Source organism: Ambystoma mexicanum, chromosome 13 (assembly GCF_040938575.1).
Source record: "Ambystoma mexicanum isolate Mex_15411 chromosome 13, UKY_AmexF1_1, whole genome shotgun sequence".
In the NCBI taxonomy this organism is placed as follows: domain Eukaryota; kingdom Metazoa; phylum Chordata; class Amphibia; order Caudata; family Ambystomatidae; genus Ambystoma; species Ambystoma mexicanum.
The window spans coordinates 49,065,800-49,082,172 of NC_090938.1; the positions used below are offsets into that span (position 1 = coordinate 49,065,800).

The following is a 16,373-nucleotide window of genomic DNA, read 5'->3' on the forward strand; positions in this document are numbered from 1 at the left end:
GGGGTGGACATGAGACTAATACTATGGCTCATGCCCTGCAACCGTATCGCGAATATTCCCCTACATGTTACTGTAATTGTACATTTGTACAGCGCTTATACACGAGTGAAGTGCTTCCAAGCGCTTTATGGTAGGAAGGGAGTAAGGGAATACAGTAGTCATTCTTACACCTGGAGGTTTCCAAATGATCTAACATAAAAGTAACTAGCCTCCTAGGCCGGAGGGCATTTCTCCTAGTGCAAGGGCATGAAGTGTTTCAGGCGCAACCAACTAGGGAGGGGCGACAGGACAGAACTTACAAGGCCTAGTAAATTCCGGTCATGCAAGTGAACAGGCAAGTACAAGGGGGCGGCCGAGGGGAGGGGTGAAGTGTGCCCAGTCCAGCAGGGCCCTAAGTGCAGAGAGGTTATCCCGCTCATGGAAAGTATGCTGAAAGTGCAGTAGTGCAGAGACCCGGAGGCAAGTGCAAAGACTGGCGGGGGAGCCTGGGACCTGTGAGGCTCTGGAGGTGAGCCAGGCGACCAGTCAGCAAAGGCTGAACGGAGTTAGGGAAGAGATGGAGGAATGAGGAGGCAGGAGAGAAAGGAGGTTAGCAGGGGAGAGGAGAAGAGGGAGAATAGGAAGGTGTTAAGGAGTTTCAGGAACTAAAGGAGCTCTGGCTCATGGCGTAGAGAGGCAGGGAGGCTGTTCCAGAGGGAGGCACCTGCAGAGGATAAAGATCTACCCCCCCCCCAAATCTCTGCTTGGAAAAACTGCTCACCCACAAAGAGTTGGAAGACAACGAGCGGAGGGCTCTAGAAGGAACGGATTTAGGAAGCGGGCGTTGTAGATAGTGCAGGCCTGCCCCGGTCCTGCCCCAGAAAGCCTTGTGGATGATGCAGAGGGTCTTGAACTTGATCCTAGCAGCCACGGGGAGCCAGTGGAGGGATTTCAGTGCCGGAGAGATCCGGTCTCTGGGCTTGAAGCCAAGGATAAGTCTTGCGGTTCTGGTCTGGATGAGTAGTAGCAGACTGAGTAGAAGTAGGAAGACTGAGAAAGAGGCTGTTGCAGTAATCAGGTCTAGAAAGAACCAGGGCTCTGGAGACGGTGAGCCTTTGGGAGAAGTGAGAAAAGGTCGAGGACGTGCAGCTGGTAGTCAAACTTTTTGGAGATGTGACGAGAGAAGGCGAGAGTGGAGTCGAAAATGATCCCAGGATTTTTGCCTTACTAGCAGGGGAGGGGGCTGGGGGGGGCACAGGGCCAAGGGAGGCCAGCTAGTGAAAAATTGGGAAAGCGTAAGCAGGGGTCCCAATGAGGACGATCTCCGTCTGATGGGCATTGAGGTAGAGATAGTTAGCAGCACACCAAGACTGATGCGGACAGTCAGGAATGAGCGAGGAGGAAGAAGAGGCCGTGGCTAGCCTGAAAGAGCTGCGCGTCGTCCGCATACCATTGAAAGTTAGAGGAAGGTCATTGTACATTTGCAAAGCGCTTGTACACAAGTGAAGTGTGTGGCCAGAGGAGCCACGTAGACAATGAAGAAGCAAGGGGATAGGTTAGATTGTTGGTTGGTTTCCTTCGTGTAATTGGTCAAGCTTAGCTTTCTTGGATAACCACTGTCCCAAACTTCAAAGATCAAGAGCATGGCCCTAAATAAGCTCGGGTTATCATCACTGAACAGACATGGCTAGTCAATTTGTCAAATTCTCTTTTGTACCAGGAGTTTAAACAGCTTCAGGATTCCCCTAGACCTTAAAAAGGACCTCCACATATCGTAGACTCAGAGTCATCTAAATACTACAAGCCAAGTTCCTTCGATTGGGGATACATTCAATAAATCCCCCCCCCCCCCATTTGCTCTCGCAGATTTCATTTTGTAGGACTCACAATACTGGCGCCCCACTGCCTATTCACCCTAGCCAGAGAAGGCAACAGAGCCCACTTTAGCCAGGTAGGTCCAAAATAAAATTTAACAGGGTGAGATCTCAGCTAAATGTGTAATTAGTCCATGAAAGCTCTGCTTAGAATTAGAGTATATTTACAAATATTAATTGATACATGGATTTTTTGGGGGCCTATATCTGACAAGTTTCCAATCATGGAAATACTAGTGTGCTAACAAGATCAAAGAGCAACAATTGTATTCAGATTTTATTTGTGAAAACGGTATAAAAATAAACTACAAAAAGAAAACAAAGAAAACTGAAAAAAATCCGATTTAGTTACATGTTTGACACAGCAGGTCAAAACTATACGACTTCAAGTCTATATCTTGGCCGACAGGAGTTTTTGCAATGGGATCTGTACCAATTACACGAAGGACACCATCGAAAAAACGTACACAGGGGGGGGGGGTGAAGGGATAAAAGGGAGTTGAGGTAGGGTTTAAAATATAGGGGGATACCACCCCCAAATAGAAACTATATTTTCGATACCATTTAGTTAAAAGTTACATTGAAAAAAAACAGTGGGAAAACTGAATTAACACAACTATATAGAGAAGGTCTAAGTCTTATTTTAGCAACTCCTTTTCAAATTGATGTTTTTGTTCCAGCGTGTATGTTTTTTATATATCTTTGTATAATTTATTCTCTGGTTATAATCATCTTTGTGTCCATGTTCTAGCTTGTGCCCTTCAATTATTTGCTCCATATAGTATCCCATTTATGTGCTTAGCTTCCGCCTCTCATTATCAATCAAATTTGATCTCATAGCCTTGAGAATGAGAGGGGCGATAGCAAGGGTGGGGGATAAAGCTAGCGGGATAAAAGTAAGGGCTTTCTTAGTCCTTGTTACTATTCTGCTATAGCCAACGGCAGGCAAACTAATCAACAGCGGGACCCAGATGGGGCTTCCTCTAGCAGACAGCAACATCAGTGGTGAACTTCTTATAATCAAGCCTAAAACGTTACAGTTTCAAAACAGAACTAGAACCCAAATAAGCAATTGCACAACCACCAGGAGACATCCAAGACAACATTAAAGAGATTAGAAGCCGGTTAAAAAAATGTTGTTGGGATAATCTCTTGTAGGACAGGATGCCAAGATCTTTGCATTCAACATTCTCAAGGGTCTACTGCCTTGCTTCACCAATAAGCCTCAGCCAAGAGAACCCATTATATTACTATAGTTAGGGAATCATGGTTTGGGTGCAAATCTTTCAAGCAAGGATACCCCTTCTTGGCTTTGTGCAGAATGGCAACAGGTCACTAGCTCACCGAGACCGTGTGGCTTTGTGGCAAGCTGTTCTGCAACTCATACTTTACAACATCTCCACACTGTAAAGCTATTTGTGCGCATTAAGGACCGGCCATGCCCCCCACTTGTATTTCTAATCCCTTCTATTTACAATGCCCCTTAACCCAAAGTGGAGGTACACTTACAAACATTATGTTTATGTTATTACCGCACAAAGATCCAGGTTTGTTCTGATCGCAAGCAATACCTGAACAGTAAATCAATCTTGCACCGCTCCAGCGCTAACCCACCCATTTCCCTGCAAATCCCAAAGTGCCAAGAGAGTGTAAACATGGCAGCGAACCCCAATAAAATATCACCATTTCTCTCAAATATTGCCACAGGCATCCCATTTCCACCCGGTTGCCAAGAGTCAGCGGAGCAACAAGGTGGGTTGTTGGGGGAAATGGGAAGAGGTCAAGGGCTGTGGAGGGCTTTTTACTAGGAGTGTTCCTCGTCCTCCTCCATTCGGTTGGGAGGAACACAGATGCCTGTGAATCTCTCCAAGGCTCCTTTAAGGGATGAGCAAGTGTACACACCAGCCACCCACAGCATCGCCACCCCTTCTCCAAGGATGCTCACTGGGAAGGAGCCAAACACCTGCTCCCAGCCACTTCCCTCAGTTTGCCAGGACCACACATCCCTGCTCCTCATCCCCCCGCAGAAAATATACTCACAGCAGTGGAGAGCCGAGACGCCAGCGTCATTTCCAAATTGCCCTTCAGCCCCAGCAAGGCCGGCACCAGGATGTAGACTTCACTTACTTCCCGAAAGACGTCCCAGTGCTGGAAGAGAGGAGAAAATAGGAGTTTGTGCATGTAAGATGAGGAGGAATGGGGAGTTTGCAAGGCTGTCAGGACAACTACATACCTGGTTTCAGCGCAGTCTAGCCCTGCAGTACAGTCCCGACAGCCTTGCTAAATGTTAGTTTGGGTCGATTAAGCCATGTATAAAGTAGCACTGCCCTCGAAGACAATGAATTTCCTGGAGAAAAGGCTGCCACTTGGGCTGATTTGCATACCTACAATGCCTTGATATGGTGGCTCAGAACTGGAGGTGAACTTCCAGTGATGGCCACTAGGAGGCGTTGTGGAATGTGCGACTTGGCTTAAACGGAATATACTATATATGCCTCCAACTGCTGCATCAAGGCCATTAATAAACCCCAACAGTGTGTCCCATGCACGTGGACTGTTGACTCTACTAGTCACAGGTGCATTTCAGATCAAGTGAAGCAGGAAGCCCCATTTGTAGAGCGCTCTTCTACCCCGCCCCTCCAACCCCCCGCCCCTATACAGCCCGAGGGCTTCAAGAAAGTTGGTATGTCAGCTTGCACAAAACAATCGCTGGTCCTCCCCCACCCCCTTCCTGGGTACCATGGTTAGTTTTTGCATAATACATTTAAATCAATTAAATCAGCATCCACACAAGAGGATGCGTGTGGTAAGTGTTCACCGCCCACTTAGTGGGACAGAGCCAAAGGGAGGCCACCCATTCAGGATGACGGTCATTTAGCATGCAACAGAGCCCTCTTGTGTGGGCTTTAATGGATTGAATAGAATATTCTGACTCCGGAAACCAGGAAAGAGCCCCATAGTCCGGTCTCTCGACACTATTAAAGCCGGTTGTGGGTGGGAGGGCATCCGTGGGGTGCCTCAGTCACATTTTGCCCAACTCTCCTTGACCAGTGCAGCCACCAAAGGAAGCTTAGAACGCAGCCTTGACAAGCCACTTGAAACGCCATTAAAGCTGGCTGTGTTTACCTTCTCACATTCAGCCGCCTAACCGGAGAAGAATTGAATGCAGGCTTCTGTAGGCGGGTAGAGCCTGGTTGCCACATGTTACTATTCTGCATTAGACCATGCCTTCTCCTCATTAGACAGAGATCATCTGTAACATTGCTGAATGGTCCCTCAAATCAGCAGACTTTAGAATACGGCCCCTTACTTGCACCAGTTAGCATAGTAATGCTGTTATGTTTATTTGGTAATGCGCACCGAACCCTTAGGTAACTGAGCGCAGCAAATACATGTATATTTAAGGCTTAGTTACAATAAATACACTGAGTACATTATATGGAAAGACAGCCATAGTTACCACTTGCAGGTTACATTGATGCAGTGGTGCTATGGGTTACATATTGCGGTCACATTTTGCAGTGGGGCTTGATAATTCAGTTACATTAGATACAGTAATTACAGTAGAGCCATAGGCTAGCGTTACCGTATAACAGATTTGCAATGAAGCAGGGATAGGGTATCCAGGTCCGGGAAGCGGTCAGGGCCGGATTAGGGTCCAGAGTTAGTGGTCATTTAGTCGTAGCCAGTTTAGAATATTGCGTCTGAATTTTGGGTAGGGTTGTTCAGTTCAAGGCTGGGGGGTGGGGGGGGAGGGGTGTGCATTCCACGATAGGGCCGCTTTGACCGGGAAGCTGGCGCCACCTGCTTTGGTTCGTTTGAATCTAGGAATCTCTAGAAGGTGGGCATTGGTTGATCCAATTGGACGTGTTGAGGTTATCCTGTTTATTCTTTCTATAAAATATGGGGGTGCTATGTTACTCAGACACTTGGAGGTGAGTGATACTGTTTGAGAAGAATCCTGTCATTTATTTTTAGCCAGTGGAAGTCTCTTCTGAATTTGGAGATGTGCTCTCTATTGGGGTTATTCAGGGCTGTCCTTAGGGCGTTATTTTGTAGCCTTTGAATTTTGTCTCTGGTGCATTTATTGGCACCCAAGTACAGGGCATTGCAATAGTCCAATTTGGACATTATTAGTGCATTAGCGAGAGTGAGTGATGCAACTGGTTTCAGAAAGAAATGGTCCACAGGCTCTGATGAGTTTGCAGGTATAGGCAGACGAGAAGGCTAGGGAGTGGACTTGTTTCTCGAGTGTCAAGGTGGAGTCAAGGTAGAAACCTAACATTTTTACTACGGGCATCACCTTGATTGTGTTACCGTCAATGTTGAAAGCGGCGTAACTGGGGCTATGTTTTTTTTTGGTTCCCCTCAGCACCCAGGATCAGTAGCTCAGTTTTATCGTCGTTCAGGCAGAGGCCATGGGTAGCCATCCATGCCTGAATGAGGAGGTATATCTTGTTTACCAAGGCCGTATCCAGGAAACGAGAGCAGAGTTTCACATGTTCTAGTTTGTGACATCCATGCGAACGAGCAACCACAGAAGGGCCATGTGTGGCAGCTTCCTTTCTGGGTCAGCACACAGGCTTACACCGAGAGCAGCGGCAAAGACTGGTTGTGCGTAAGAGGAAGGAAGGGGCATGGAATGGGTTAGTCACCACAGGTTACACTCCCGCTAACATTGAACATGGTTCGATGCGAGTGGATTAGACCAAGGAGCTGTACTGCAAGTCGCAGCAAGCAGACTGTGCCTCCCCCCCCCCCCCCGAGGGAGCATCGCCAATGCCACCCAAGCTTTCAATGCATGGATGGAGGTGGATCGTTCCAGAATGCCAGTATAGCACCAAAGCCCGAGCCAGTTTGACAGAAGGGCCACTACATGGACGCCCACCCAAAGACCAGGCATTGTTGAATCAAGAACGGTATGACCCCTTTGCAGCTTCAGGATATTAAAGGTCCCTTTAAATAGTATGAGGAGTGACAAATCACCAGTTTCATGTGAAAGTCAGACCCTTCTGGGGAAGGGGGTTGGTTGGGTTGAAAAAGCATTTTTTTTTATTTTAAACTATCGATTCCTTAGAAAAGTGCCTTCTGTTGGCCGATTATCAATCACTGCTAAATAAGACATCAAAGTAACTAATATGATGCCAGACTGAAGAAAAAAAAACAAAAAAAAAAAAAACCACACCAAAAAAAACCCTAAAAAAATATTAAATAAAAAAAATAAAGTGTAATGCACAGCAGAGGCCTAACCCTCTTAAGAGCTCAGGGAACATCTTAAATCGTATACGTTGGAGAGAAAGCTTCCCAGGCCAACTGCAGAACATCAAAGACCCCCAAATTCTTAGTGTAAGAAATGGGGATCAGAACCACACACCCCCACCCCACCCAGTTAGAAGCGATGAAGCCTTCAGTCTAGGTAATCTAGAACTAGAACCAATTCAACCATTACAGTGCAACACCCCCTACTCTTCAGCAGTTAATGAGCATGGTTGCTGAACAAGAGCAAATCACCCAGCACAACCCACACCTGCTGGACCTTGGGTTTACAACGTAGAAGAGAACCAAGGTGGTGCAAAAGACCAACAAAAAAGGAAAAAACACCCCACTTCTGTAAGATCGTCCGGTTCTCGCAAGGATGTGGTCTATTTTCCATCACCTTAAAATTCCAACAAAAACGCAGGTCCAACTGAGGGAGGATGAGAGCGGACAATTTCCCCGAAGACGTGGTTAACACAGCCCAGAGGAGAAGCGCAACCTAATATCGAAAGCCCAATCTGACATTATGGACGCAGAATCTGCATTGCGTGGGGGGGTGGATCTCACGGTTAACCATCGAGCACTAGGGTCTTCACCCCAAATGGTTCACTGGAAGCAGTTGTGAAACAAGTCTTAGTCTAGCCCTGGACGATCTGTACACAGGAAGATATAATCCCCACACACTCCCCTCCATCAACTGGACAAGGCAACTGGATAACCTAGCCACCCAAGCTGGATATGAGAACCTCTTACTGCACGGACCCCCACCCCCCACCCATAGATAGTGAGAATATGTTTTCAGATAGTGAGCGTAAAAACCTCAGGAGGCCAGAATCCACAAGGTGAAATGTACCATCAAGGATGTCTTTCATCCAGGATTAGGTACACCGCTCCAAGGGGGCATTCTACCACTGTTAAGGCACTGGAAGCAGTCCTCCATCCAGGTGGACACATCATTCCACCATCCTGTAAAGACGGACCACCGCCAGGATCAGTCAAGCATTCCTGAACTTACTACACACATTTGGAACAGGGTTTGCCCAAGGTCTGGAATCTATCAGGGAGGTATCATGTGGATGCTGGCATGCAAGTGTGCAGACTTTGGCTTTCTGGAGGTCTTGGACTACAAATCGATCAGCTCCAGCCAGCATAGTCAATGGTCAGGCATCATGGGAGTTGTAGTGTGAAACACCTGGAGAGCCACAGATTGCAGACCACTGGTTTAGAGGCTGCATTAATATGGACGATCTGACGTGGCTGGGGGTGGTTTCTGTATTGGCACCACATGGGGACCCAATAAACCAATGGAAAAATAATGTGGTCTACCAAGTCATAGGCTGGGGCAAAAACACGTGTTCTGCTGGGGGTGCCCAGGTCTATGGCAGAAATGTTTTTTCCATGGAGGAGTTCATGGCTTTCCACTCAAGTGAATGTTCCAGGAAACGGCTCAGCACTGGCAGTCTGGACGTTGCTCTGTAATTACAGAGTTTTGGGCGTTTGTTTACTCCTTAGAGGAGGGCTTACCAAGCAGAGCTATAGATTTAGAGCCAGAATTTTGACAAATACATTGAGCAGGTCACAGAACAAGCTCCAGCACTTAGCTTCAAAACCTGACAATGCTCAGTTTTAGTACAGGATTCATAAAATCCGCCTAGCACCCCCCTTCCCCACACACACACACATCCGAGTACACCCACAAACCAGCTAGCTGTAAGCTTTCCAGGTCCCCACAGCCAGGAGCCCAACCGAGGCCCACCCACACTAAACAGGCAACCCACTTAAACTCTGGTTAGGCCCCCCTGCCATCTGCCCAACCGGTATTCACAAAGCCAGCAGCTAAACCAAGACTCCCAGCAAAGACAACCCCCACCAAACTACAGGCCCAACTGAACGCATGCTACCAGACACCCCCCGACCCCCACAAATTTATCACAAGGCAAACAAGACCATCAGACGCTGAAAGGGACCCCCGAAAACAGTGGAGGATCCAACCCCAGCGCTGCATCCACTACACAGCGCTGCGAGTCCTTGGCGATGGGGTCCTCAAGGCACGATGATCCTGTCCTGCATGGGTTGGGAAGTCTAATAGCTTGAAGGCGAGATCCTGAGGAGTGATGGTGGCAGGTAGGCGTTTGTGGGAAGTCTTGTCGGGGTTTGGGGGCCAGTACTGAATGTGTGTGGGGAGGGGCTTAGGAGGTAGCTATGCAGAGGCAAAGAGGATTAACATGTGTGCATGCGCCTGCCCCTGGTTGTGGCCTAAATCTCTCAGAAAGAGACATCTGTAGCACAAGCCCCACAAAGGAGCTCTACTCGGCCAATCTTAGGAACGCCTATACAGAGAAACTCAAGCGATCACCCATCAACCAAAAAGAACTTTACTCCCGGCTTCTAACAGTAATTGTTCAAGGAGCTCTCCACCGCCACGACCCCCCCGGAAATTCGGGAGGTGTGAGCAGGTTCTCCATTCGTCTGATGCCACCCGCCTCCTTTTATCGAGGGGCCTGGCCTCCACTTAAATTGAATTCTCTTTTCGGATTGTTAATCCCCAACAGTTGTCCAATGATCCCCATTAGGGAAGTGCTCTTTTAGGCAATTGGCCCTCGATGTATCCAATTGCTTCCTTGCAGGGTGGGCGCGTGATGAAGGGTCCAAGTGGCATTTCTTGGAAATCAAATTTGTAAACACTTCTTTGCCCACAGCTGGCTCTGCGCTCAGCAGTCACGAGCCACCCCGGGTGTCTCCTGGCTGCGTTATTCGAGGTAGTGTGTCTTAATTTACTGAACTACATGGTCAGCGTGAATTCACAACCCAGGGAACTCGAGAACCCCTTGTCCAGAATCGAGCCCCCACCTTGCGGGTGTTCCCTGTAGTCTCGATAGTCCACTTGGGGTCTCATAGTTCCCCCCCCCTCCAAAGGAGGTAATACCAGGTCCTGGGGAAGGGTAGCCAGCCACTGGAACCTGCCTCAGCCACTCCAAAGTTACCAACCCCATCCCTAGAGTCCCGCCTGCTACCCCCCCCCCCCCCCGCAACAGTATGTGGGGGTCAGGCAACTCTGCACAACGGCTAAATGGAAAAGTTTCTAACCCTTCGGCCTGTACCACCACCACCACACTATTCAACAAAAAGCCTACAGACAAAAACATATGCCCCCCCCCAAAAAAAACACATAAAAAAAACCCAAAAACCCAAACCACACAATCAAGAAATGAAACCAGAAACATTAGGCCTGGTAGCCTTTCCCTCCCTGTGCCCTTTCCCCTGTGACAGCCTCACAGCATCCTTGGGTTCAGCTTTTCGTTCTGCTTTAGGACAGATCCTACCTGGCGCTGCACACTTGCTGGTGTAGGGCCGAGCTGCAGTCAGGCTCCGTCAACATTGGAAGGGTGTGGGCTGACAGACGGGTTAAGTGACCTATTGCAATGCAGCTTTTGGGGCAGATGCTCCGAGAAGATCCATCTCCCAGCATCCCTCTGTTAGAAACGTGCATGCTGAACTGAAATGCCCTCCCTCCCCCCCTTCTTTGAGCAAGCTTCCACCCACCGCTCACTGCTCCCCCCACATACATACAGGTCTCATATGCTCCACTTTTGCCAGGCTCACCAAACGGGCTGGTCCTTCAAGGAGGTGGATTGTTTCTGTAGTAGACAGATAATGGCCCCTGGCAAGCTCCATGCCACATAGTCAGCTGGCTATCCCAATCACAGAACACATAGGTTGACAAGGAATGGTAAAAGCAATCACACCACCAGCAAATCTGCTGGTTTAAAGGGGGCGGGTTAACTGCTGTGGAGGAACACCACAGCAACACTCCTAGCGCTGATCAACAGAACTTGTGAACATTCCAAGAAGCTGGCTATTCACACTCGTCATCAGTGCGGAAATAAGGGTCCATATTGTAGTCTGTGGACAAGACATCCTCGCATCAGTGCTCAAAGATTTAGAAGCAGGACTGGTGTGTCTACAAGGTCCTACAGGTGTTTAGCTCACATCATGGCAATGGACGCTGGGGTACAAAAGATGTAGGGAGCGCTCGAGTCAACGAAAGAATTGGGAAAATAGCACAGCTTGATATAGGATCTTTCCTAGCAGGGTACTGCTGGTCCATAGCCGGTAAGATGGCTCAGCGGTTTAAACCGTTGCTGTGATCTGCAGGTTCGAATCCCGTCAAGGCCAACTCAGCCTTTCGTCCTTTGGAGGATGTGCGTACGAATTTGGATAGGGTAAAAATAGTAATGTATGTAAATATGGCCAATGTAAAGCGCTTTAGATTAAAGCGCTACATAACAAATAAAAAATGATTTGAAGGGAGTGTTTCTCAAAGTGAACCCTCCCCTTCTCCCCCCCGCAGGTTTCCTTGGTGCCCCGGCGAGGATAAGCTGTTGGAGAAGACGCCAGCAACTCAACTAGCCCGACTGGTTTAGACATATTTGATGTTCAGATCCAGGATTTTGTTTATTCACGCTGGACTATTTAGGGAATATTGAGGTGTATGCAGAGCAGGATAACAATTTGAAATAAGAGCGATTGCTCATTTTTCCAAGGTCTAAATAAGTCTGTTGGATTGGCTTCGGGGAACTTGGCAGGCGGGACATTTCTCAGTCTGTGGGAAGCTTGGGTAAATATGAGGCAAGCAGCAAGCTCCCAGCTCCCTGGACGGCCATGTGTGTCAGGAACTCTCGTTCTTTATCCCCCCTACAGCGCCCCCCCCCCTTCGTCCCTTCCACAGGTGGATACCACAGGGTTCTTCAGATATGAAGGGGAAGCTGAAGCTCATAGCAGTGGTTAGAGGGGGGCGGGGGGGGGGGGGGAGGAGGTCGGGGAGAGCCAGATAAACACACCAAGTACACACAACCTTCCTGCACAACTTGGCAGCCCTCGAACAGCCTCCTAAAAAGGAGGATGGCCATCGGACCAGAATAAACTGCCATATACTGGAGAACATCCTTCCGCAGAGAGCCGCACTGTCCCCCATCAACACCCCCCCCCTTCAAGCCCCTCCCCCAGTGGGAGGTATCATTCTGGTACACCATAGCACTCATTAACATTCCCATGCCCCCACCCCCTTGCATTCACCAGACAACATTTGCTGCAGCTGCAGAGACCTCAAGAGGCCTGAATGTTCGCGCTCTCCATTTGCGAGCAAGACACGGTGTGCTGCGCGCATGCGGAGAATTGAGAGGCAAGGGACTCGTTGCCTGGCTAGTAGCTTGCCACTTCAACCCTTCAGCCCTTTATAAAATGGGATATTCTACAAATCCGTCTGGGGGTGGGGATGGCGGCACGCACACAACACCCCGACTACCAACTCTCAGTAACGGGGATCAAAACGAAGCAGCCCTTGCCATGAAAATGCCAAAACCATCCAACAACTCCTTGGCCTGAAGAAACCTCAGATCCCGATACGCGAAACCCAACTTAAGGAATAAGCGGCATCTTGCAACTAGATCCATCATGCCATACTGGACAACCCAAAACAAGCTAGCAGGCATCACTCGGATCCTCAACATGTTGGACTACTTGATCTGGGAGCAATCCAAAGAGCTCAGAAGACCAGTAAACTCTTGTACTGTAGGGCTGGAGATGGTACGCATCACTTCCCGTCAAGTACAGCATCCAACAGAAAACCCTCCATCATGCCCTGCGGCAAGGACCCAGAATCAGCCAAGACCAAATACTCGGCTCCAGCGACATGGCCCAAGTCGCCGTTCCATGCTTCAGACTGAAACGTCAAGAAGGATCCTTCTGCCATTCCTGCCAGTCAAACTATGGGACATCCAGGCACAGCCGAAGCCACAAAGGAAGACCACCAGGCCCACCTCATAAAATCTCCTGAAACTAGGACGATTCAGGGGACCGCCATGGCAAATTAGCATGGGCACAGACCACTCCAACCTGTTGATGTACTAGATGGCCAGACTATGACAGCTAGGACGCATTCAAACTACCCTCACAGAGCACACTGGAGTCGGACTCGAATATGGTCTCACGCAGACTAGTGCATGAAACTTTAACTCGCATGCCAGATGATTGAATCAGGTGTCCAGCATCACCCGTCTGCAGGTCACCCAGCAGGGTGGCAGCTTCGAAATCTTGGTCTCTAACCAGGTAAAATATCACCCCCACCCACACCCTTCACCTCGCCAGGAAATACTGACACAGGACCTGGGGACTTCCAGCCTGCACCCATCGGCAGCAATCCCTGAACGGTTCTACCGCCTAGACTGCCCAACCCATTGCACTTTATTCCAGAAGAACGCGCAAAGACGCTGCCAAATGTGGCTACAAAGCCCCTTCACACCACCCAAATACTGGACGTCGCACGGTTTGAAAGGTTGGAGTGTACATTAAAACTATCACCCCCTACAATTTGTGACTCAAGCACTGTATGGCAAAACCATGGGCTCCCAACTACACAGAAAATACTCCCACAAAGCTTAAAACTTCCAGCACCAACATTCACATGGACCTACAAACAACCGTACGCTACTGGCCCTGAACACCGGGCAAAAAAACTGCATCCAACCAAGACTACGCAGAATTCCAACTGCACAGTCTAGACGCCATGCATCGCACATCCTCAATAGAATATGAACTTTACAACAACAACTAAGGATCCCCGCACCTAAAAAGAGGATGACCAGCTAGCACCGATGTCAACAGACTCGACTAGCATAGAAACGCACGACAAGTCCACACAGCCTTCAACAACATGCAGCCAAGTGCCACCTGGAACACCGCCACCAGTCATACCAAATGATGCTTCTCCAACATAGTCAGGAAACCCGCTGGTAAAAGTATAGAAACTGTGCACAAGCCAGAAAGCGCTGCCTTAAAGAGAGAGACCTGGTTTAGCCAATCCAAGGAGGGATTACAATCGGGTCATTAAGTAGAATTCCATTAAGAACCCTCGCCTAACTTCAGCTCAAGCATAGCCATCTGCAAGTCACCCAATACGCACAACCGACAAACCCTTCCATCAGAGGGGTATTCCGAGCCTCGCCCCCAACCCCACAAATCAAACTAAGACCGAAAGGTGGCTCCAACATCACCTCCTGTGTGCCAACCCATCCAGGCCTGATTGTTTGCAGGCTTGAACCTTGAGTGCCTTCTGCGCAGCTGTCCATCACTGCTCGTCCCACCCTTGCCAAAAGCAATAGGAGCCGCAACACAGCACGGGAAGGGGGTGGGGGGGGGGGGAAATGCCCCAATTACCTTCTAACTGGGCCAGTTAGAGAAGCCGGGATAAGAGCAGATCACTTTATGGCAAACCATATCCATTTTAACCATCGCTTGCACCCAACAGTATTTCGCATGGGCACGTTGCGTCAGGTAGGGCAGAACTACCCAGTTTTGACTAATGCAAGGCTCTGTACAGGCTGTGTGAGCATTGCAGCTAGACAACCCTATACAAAGATACACAACCAATCCCTCCAGTTGTGTCAGCAGCCTGCCCCCGATCAGTTTGGCTGGTCCACCCATCACGTGACCAGTATCGGTCGGAGCACGAGCCGGGCCCATCCTGAAGCGGGGGAAAGGTCATCGAGACACGGGATCCGGTTCCCAGAAATCTATTTTTAAAGGGATGCCCCACACAGGTTTGGAGCGAGAGTGGGTGGTTGGTCTCTGCCACCCCGACTATATGGCAAAGAAGAAAAATAACATGGTCTGCTAGAGGATGCCAAGGGGCAGCAGAACCGCGCACACACACACGTGCAGCAAATGGAGGTCGCATCTACATGCGTAAGTAGAGCGCCCCCTGCTCTTGCTCCTCTGCCCCCCACCCTCCGCACCCCCATGTAGTGGCAATCATCTGGGCACACCCAGTGGAGTAGCCTTGCTGAAAATGGGCGGGAGAGGGACATGACATCTGAAGAAAAGGTGCCCCCAGCCAAATGAATGGGGACAACACGGTGTGCCATGGTGTCCAGTCAAAGTTCCGAGTTTTTATTTATTTATTTATTTTTTTATAATAAAGGGTCTATATTAAGTTTTTATAGTAAAATAAGTTTTAAAAAAGAAACGGGGGTTTGGAGGGGGAACCCCCATTAAAAAAATTAATATAAAAAAATCCCCCCCCCCCCATCCCCACACACACTTGTTGAGGAACTTTTGTCATTAGAAATGTGAATGTCGAAACAGCCGTGTACCATGAAAGTAGGGGGGGGCACAAACACCCCTGCCCCCCCTAAAATTACTCCCATAGGCACACCCTCCACACCCCCTCACCCCCAACCACATATCCAGACCTCAAAATGTGTACTAGCCACTGGCGAGTAATTGGGGGGGTAAGAAATGGTGTGCAGAGTCCATGAGAAGAATAGAGGGCATTGGGGGTGAAGGCGGGAGGGGGTGTAGAGTGATTGCACTCTGGCTAGTAGCTTGCAACTAAGACGTTTGCCCACGACCCCACCCTTCCATGTTCACCAACAGCCTAGTCCTATTGTACTTTATTCAATGTGAGTTTCCTAGCGTCCACAGGTTTCCGATACAGTAGGGTACAGTACCACAATCTCTTCTGGTAGTACAGTACACCCCTACTCCCGTGTCCAGCTGGTCACTATGAATGAGAAAGAAGAAAGTGGCGTGCCGAATGAGGGTCGCTCAGAGTGTGGACTGAGGGTTTCACTGAGGGTGCTGGGTTAGGGCATCTCATCCTGCAGGTATATAGCACCTCCTGCTATAGATGTCGACATCCATGTAAGAAAATAACTGCCAGGGCCCCAAATATGTCCATGCATTGGGGTGGGGGGGGGGGCAGTCCTCCCCTCCCCCCCACACCCCCCCCCCCCATCTATTGACACCGCACACTGTTGCTCCACATGGCATCAATATATTTGGGGTTAAAGCTCCAACTCCCACTGGTCCATTGAGTAAATCACATCAGTTTGATCTTGACATACATGTAAAACACATCATAGGCCACATTTGGCTTAGTCCCATCGGTGTCAAGTGGAGCAGGTTAACCATCTAACCAGCTTCCCGTCCTATGGTAACCTGCAGCAATATCGCCTGGCATAGGCTGGCGCTCATGACTGGCTCGGCTCGATATGGGTCTTTTCACCGACTTTGCCCGTGTTGGGGTTGTTGGCTGGTGAATGTCCCATTAGCCCACCCCACTGGCTATTACACCAGAGAATTTGCAGCCATGACATGACCGCCGAGTGGAGCAGTGTGTGGACACGGGCAGCATCAGTGCCCAGGATGGTCACTGTGCATTCCATGAAAATGGATAAGTGGTCAGGTCCTGCCAGGCCAACCTTG

At 49.2% G+C, this 16,373-nt stretch overlaps 1 protein-coding gene across 1 annotated transcript in view; it reads right to left on the bottom strand.

Moving 5' to 3' along the window:
- The window catches only part of SLC41A1 (solute carrier family 41 member 1), a 74,086-nt gene that overhangs the window by 32,248 nt on the left and 25,465 nt on the right, over positions 1 to 16,373 (bottom strand). The window contains exon 3 of the mRNA XM_069633168.1: positions 3,894 to 4,001. Within this exon, the coding sequence (XP_069489269.1) occupies positions 3,894 to 4,001 (108 nt within the window). The remainder of the gene's footprint in view (positions 1 to 3,893; positions 4,002 to 16,373) is intronic.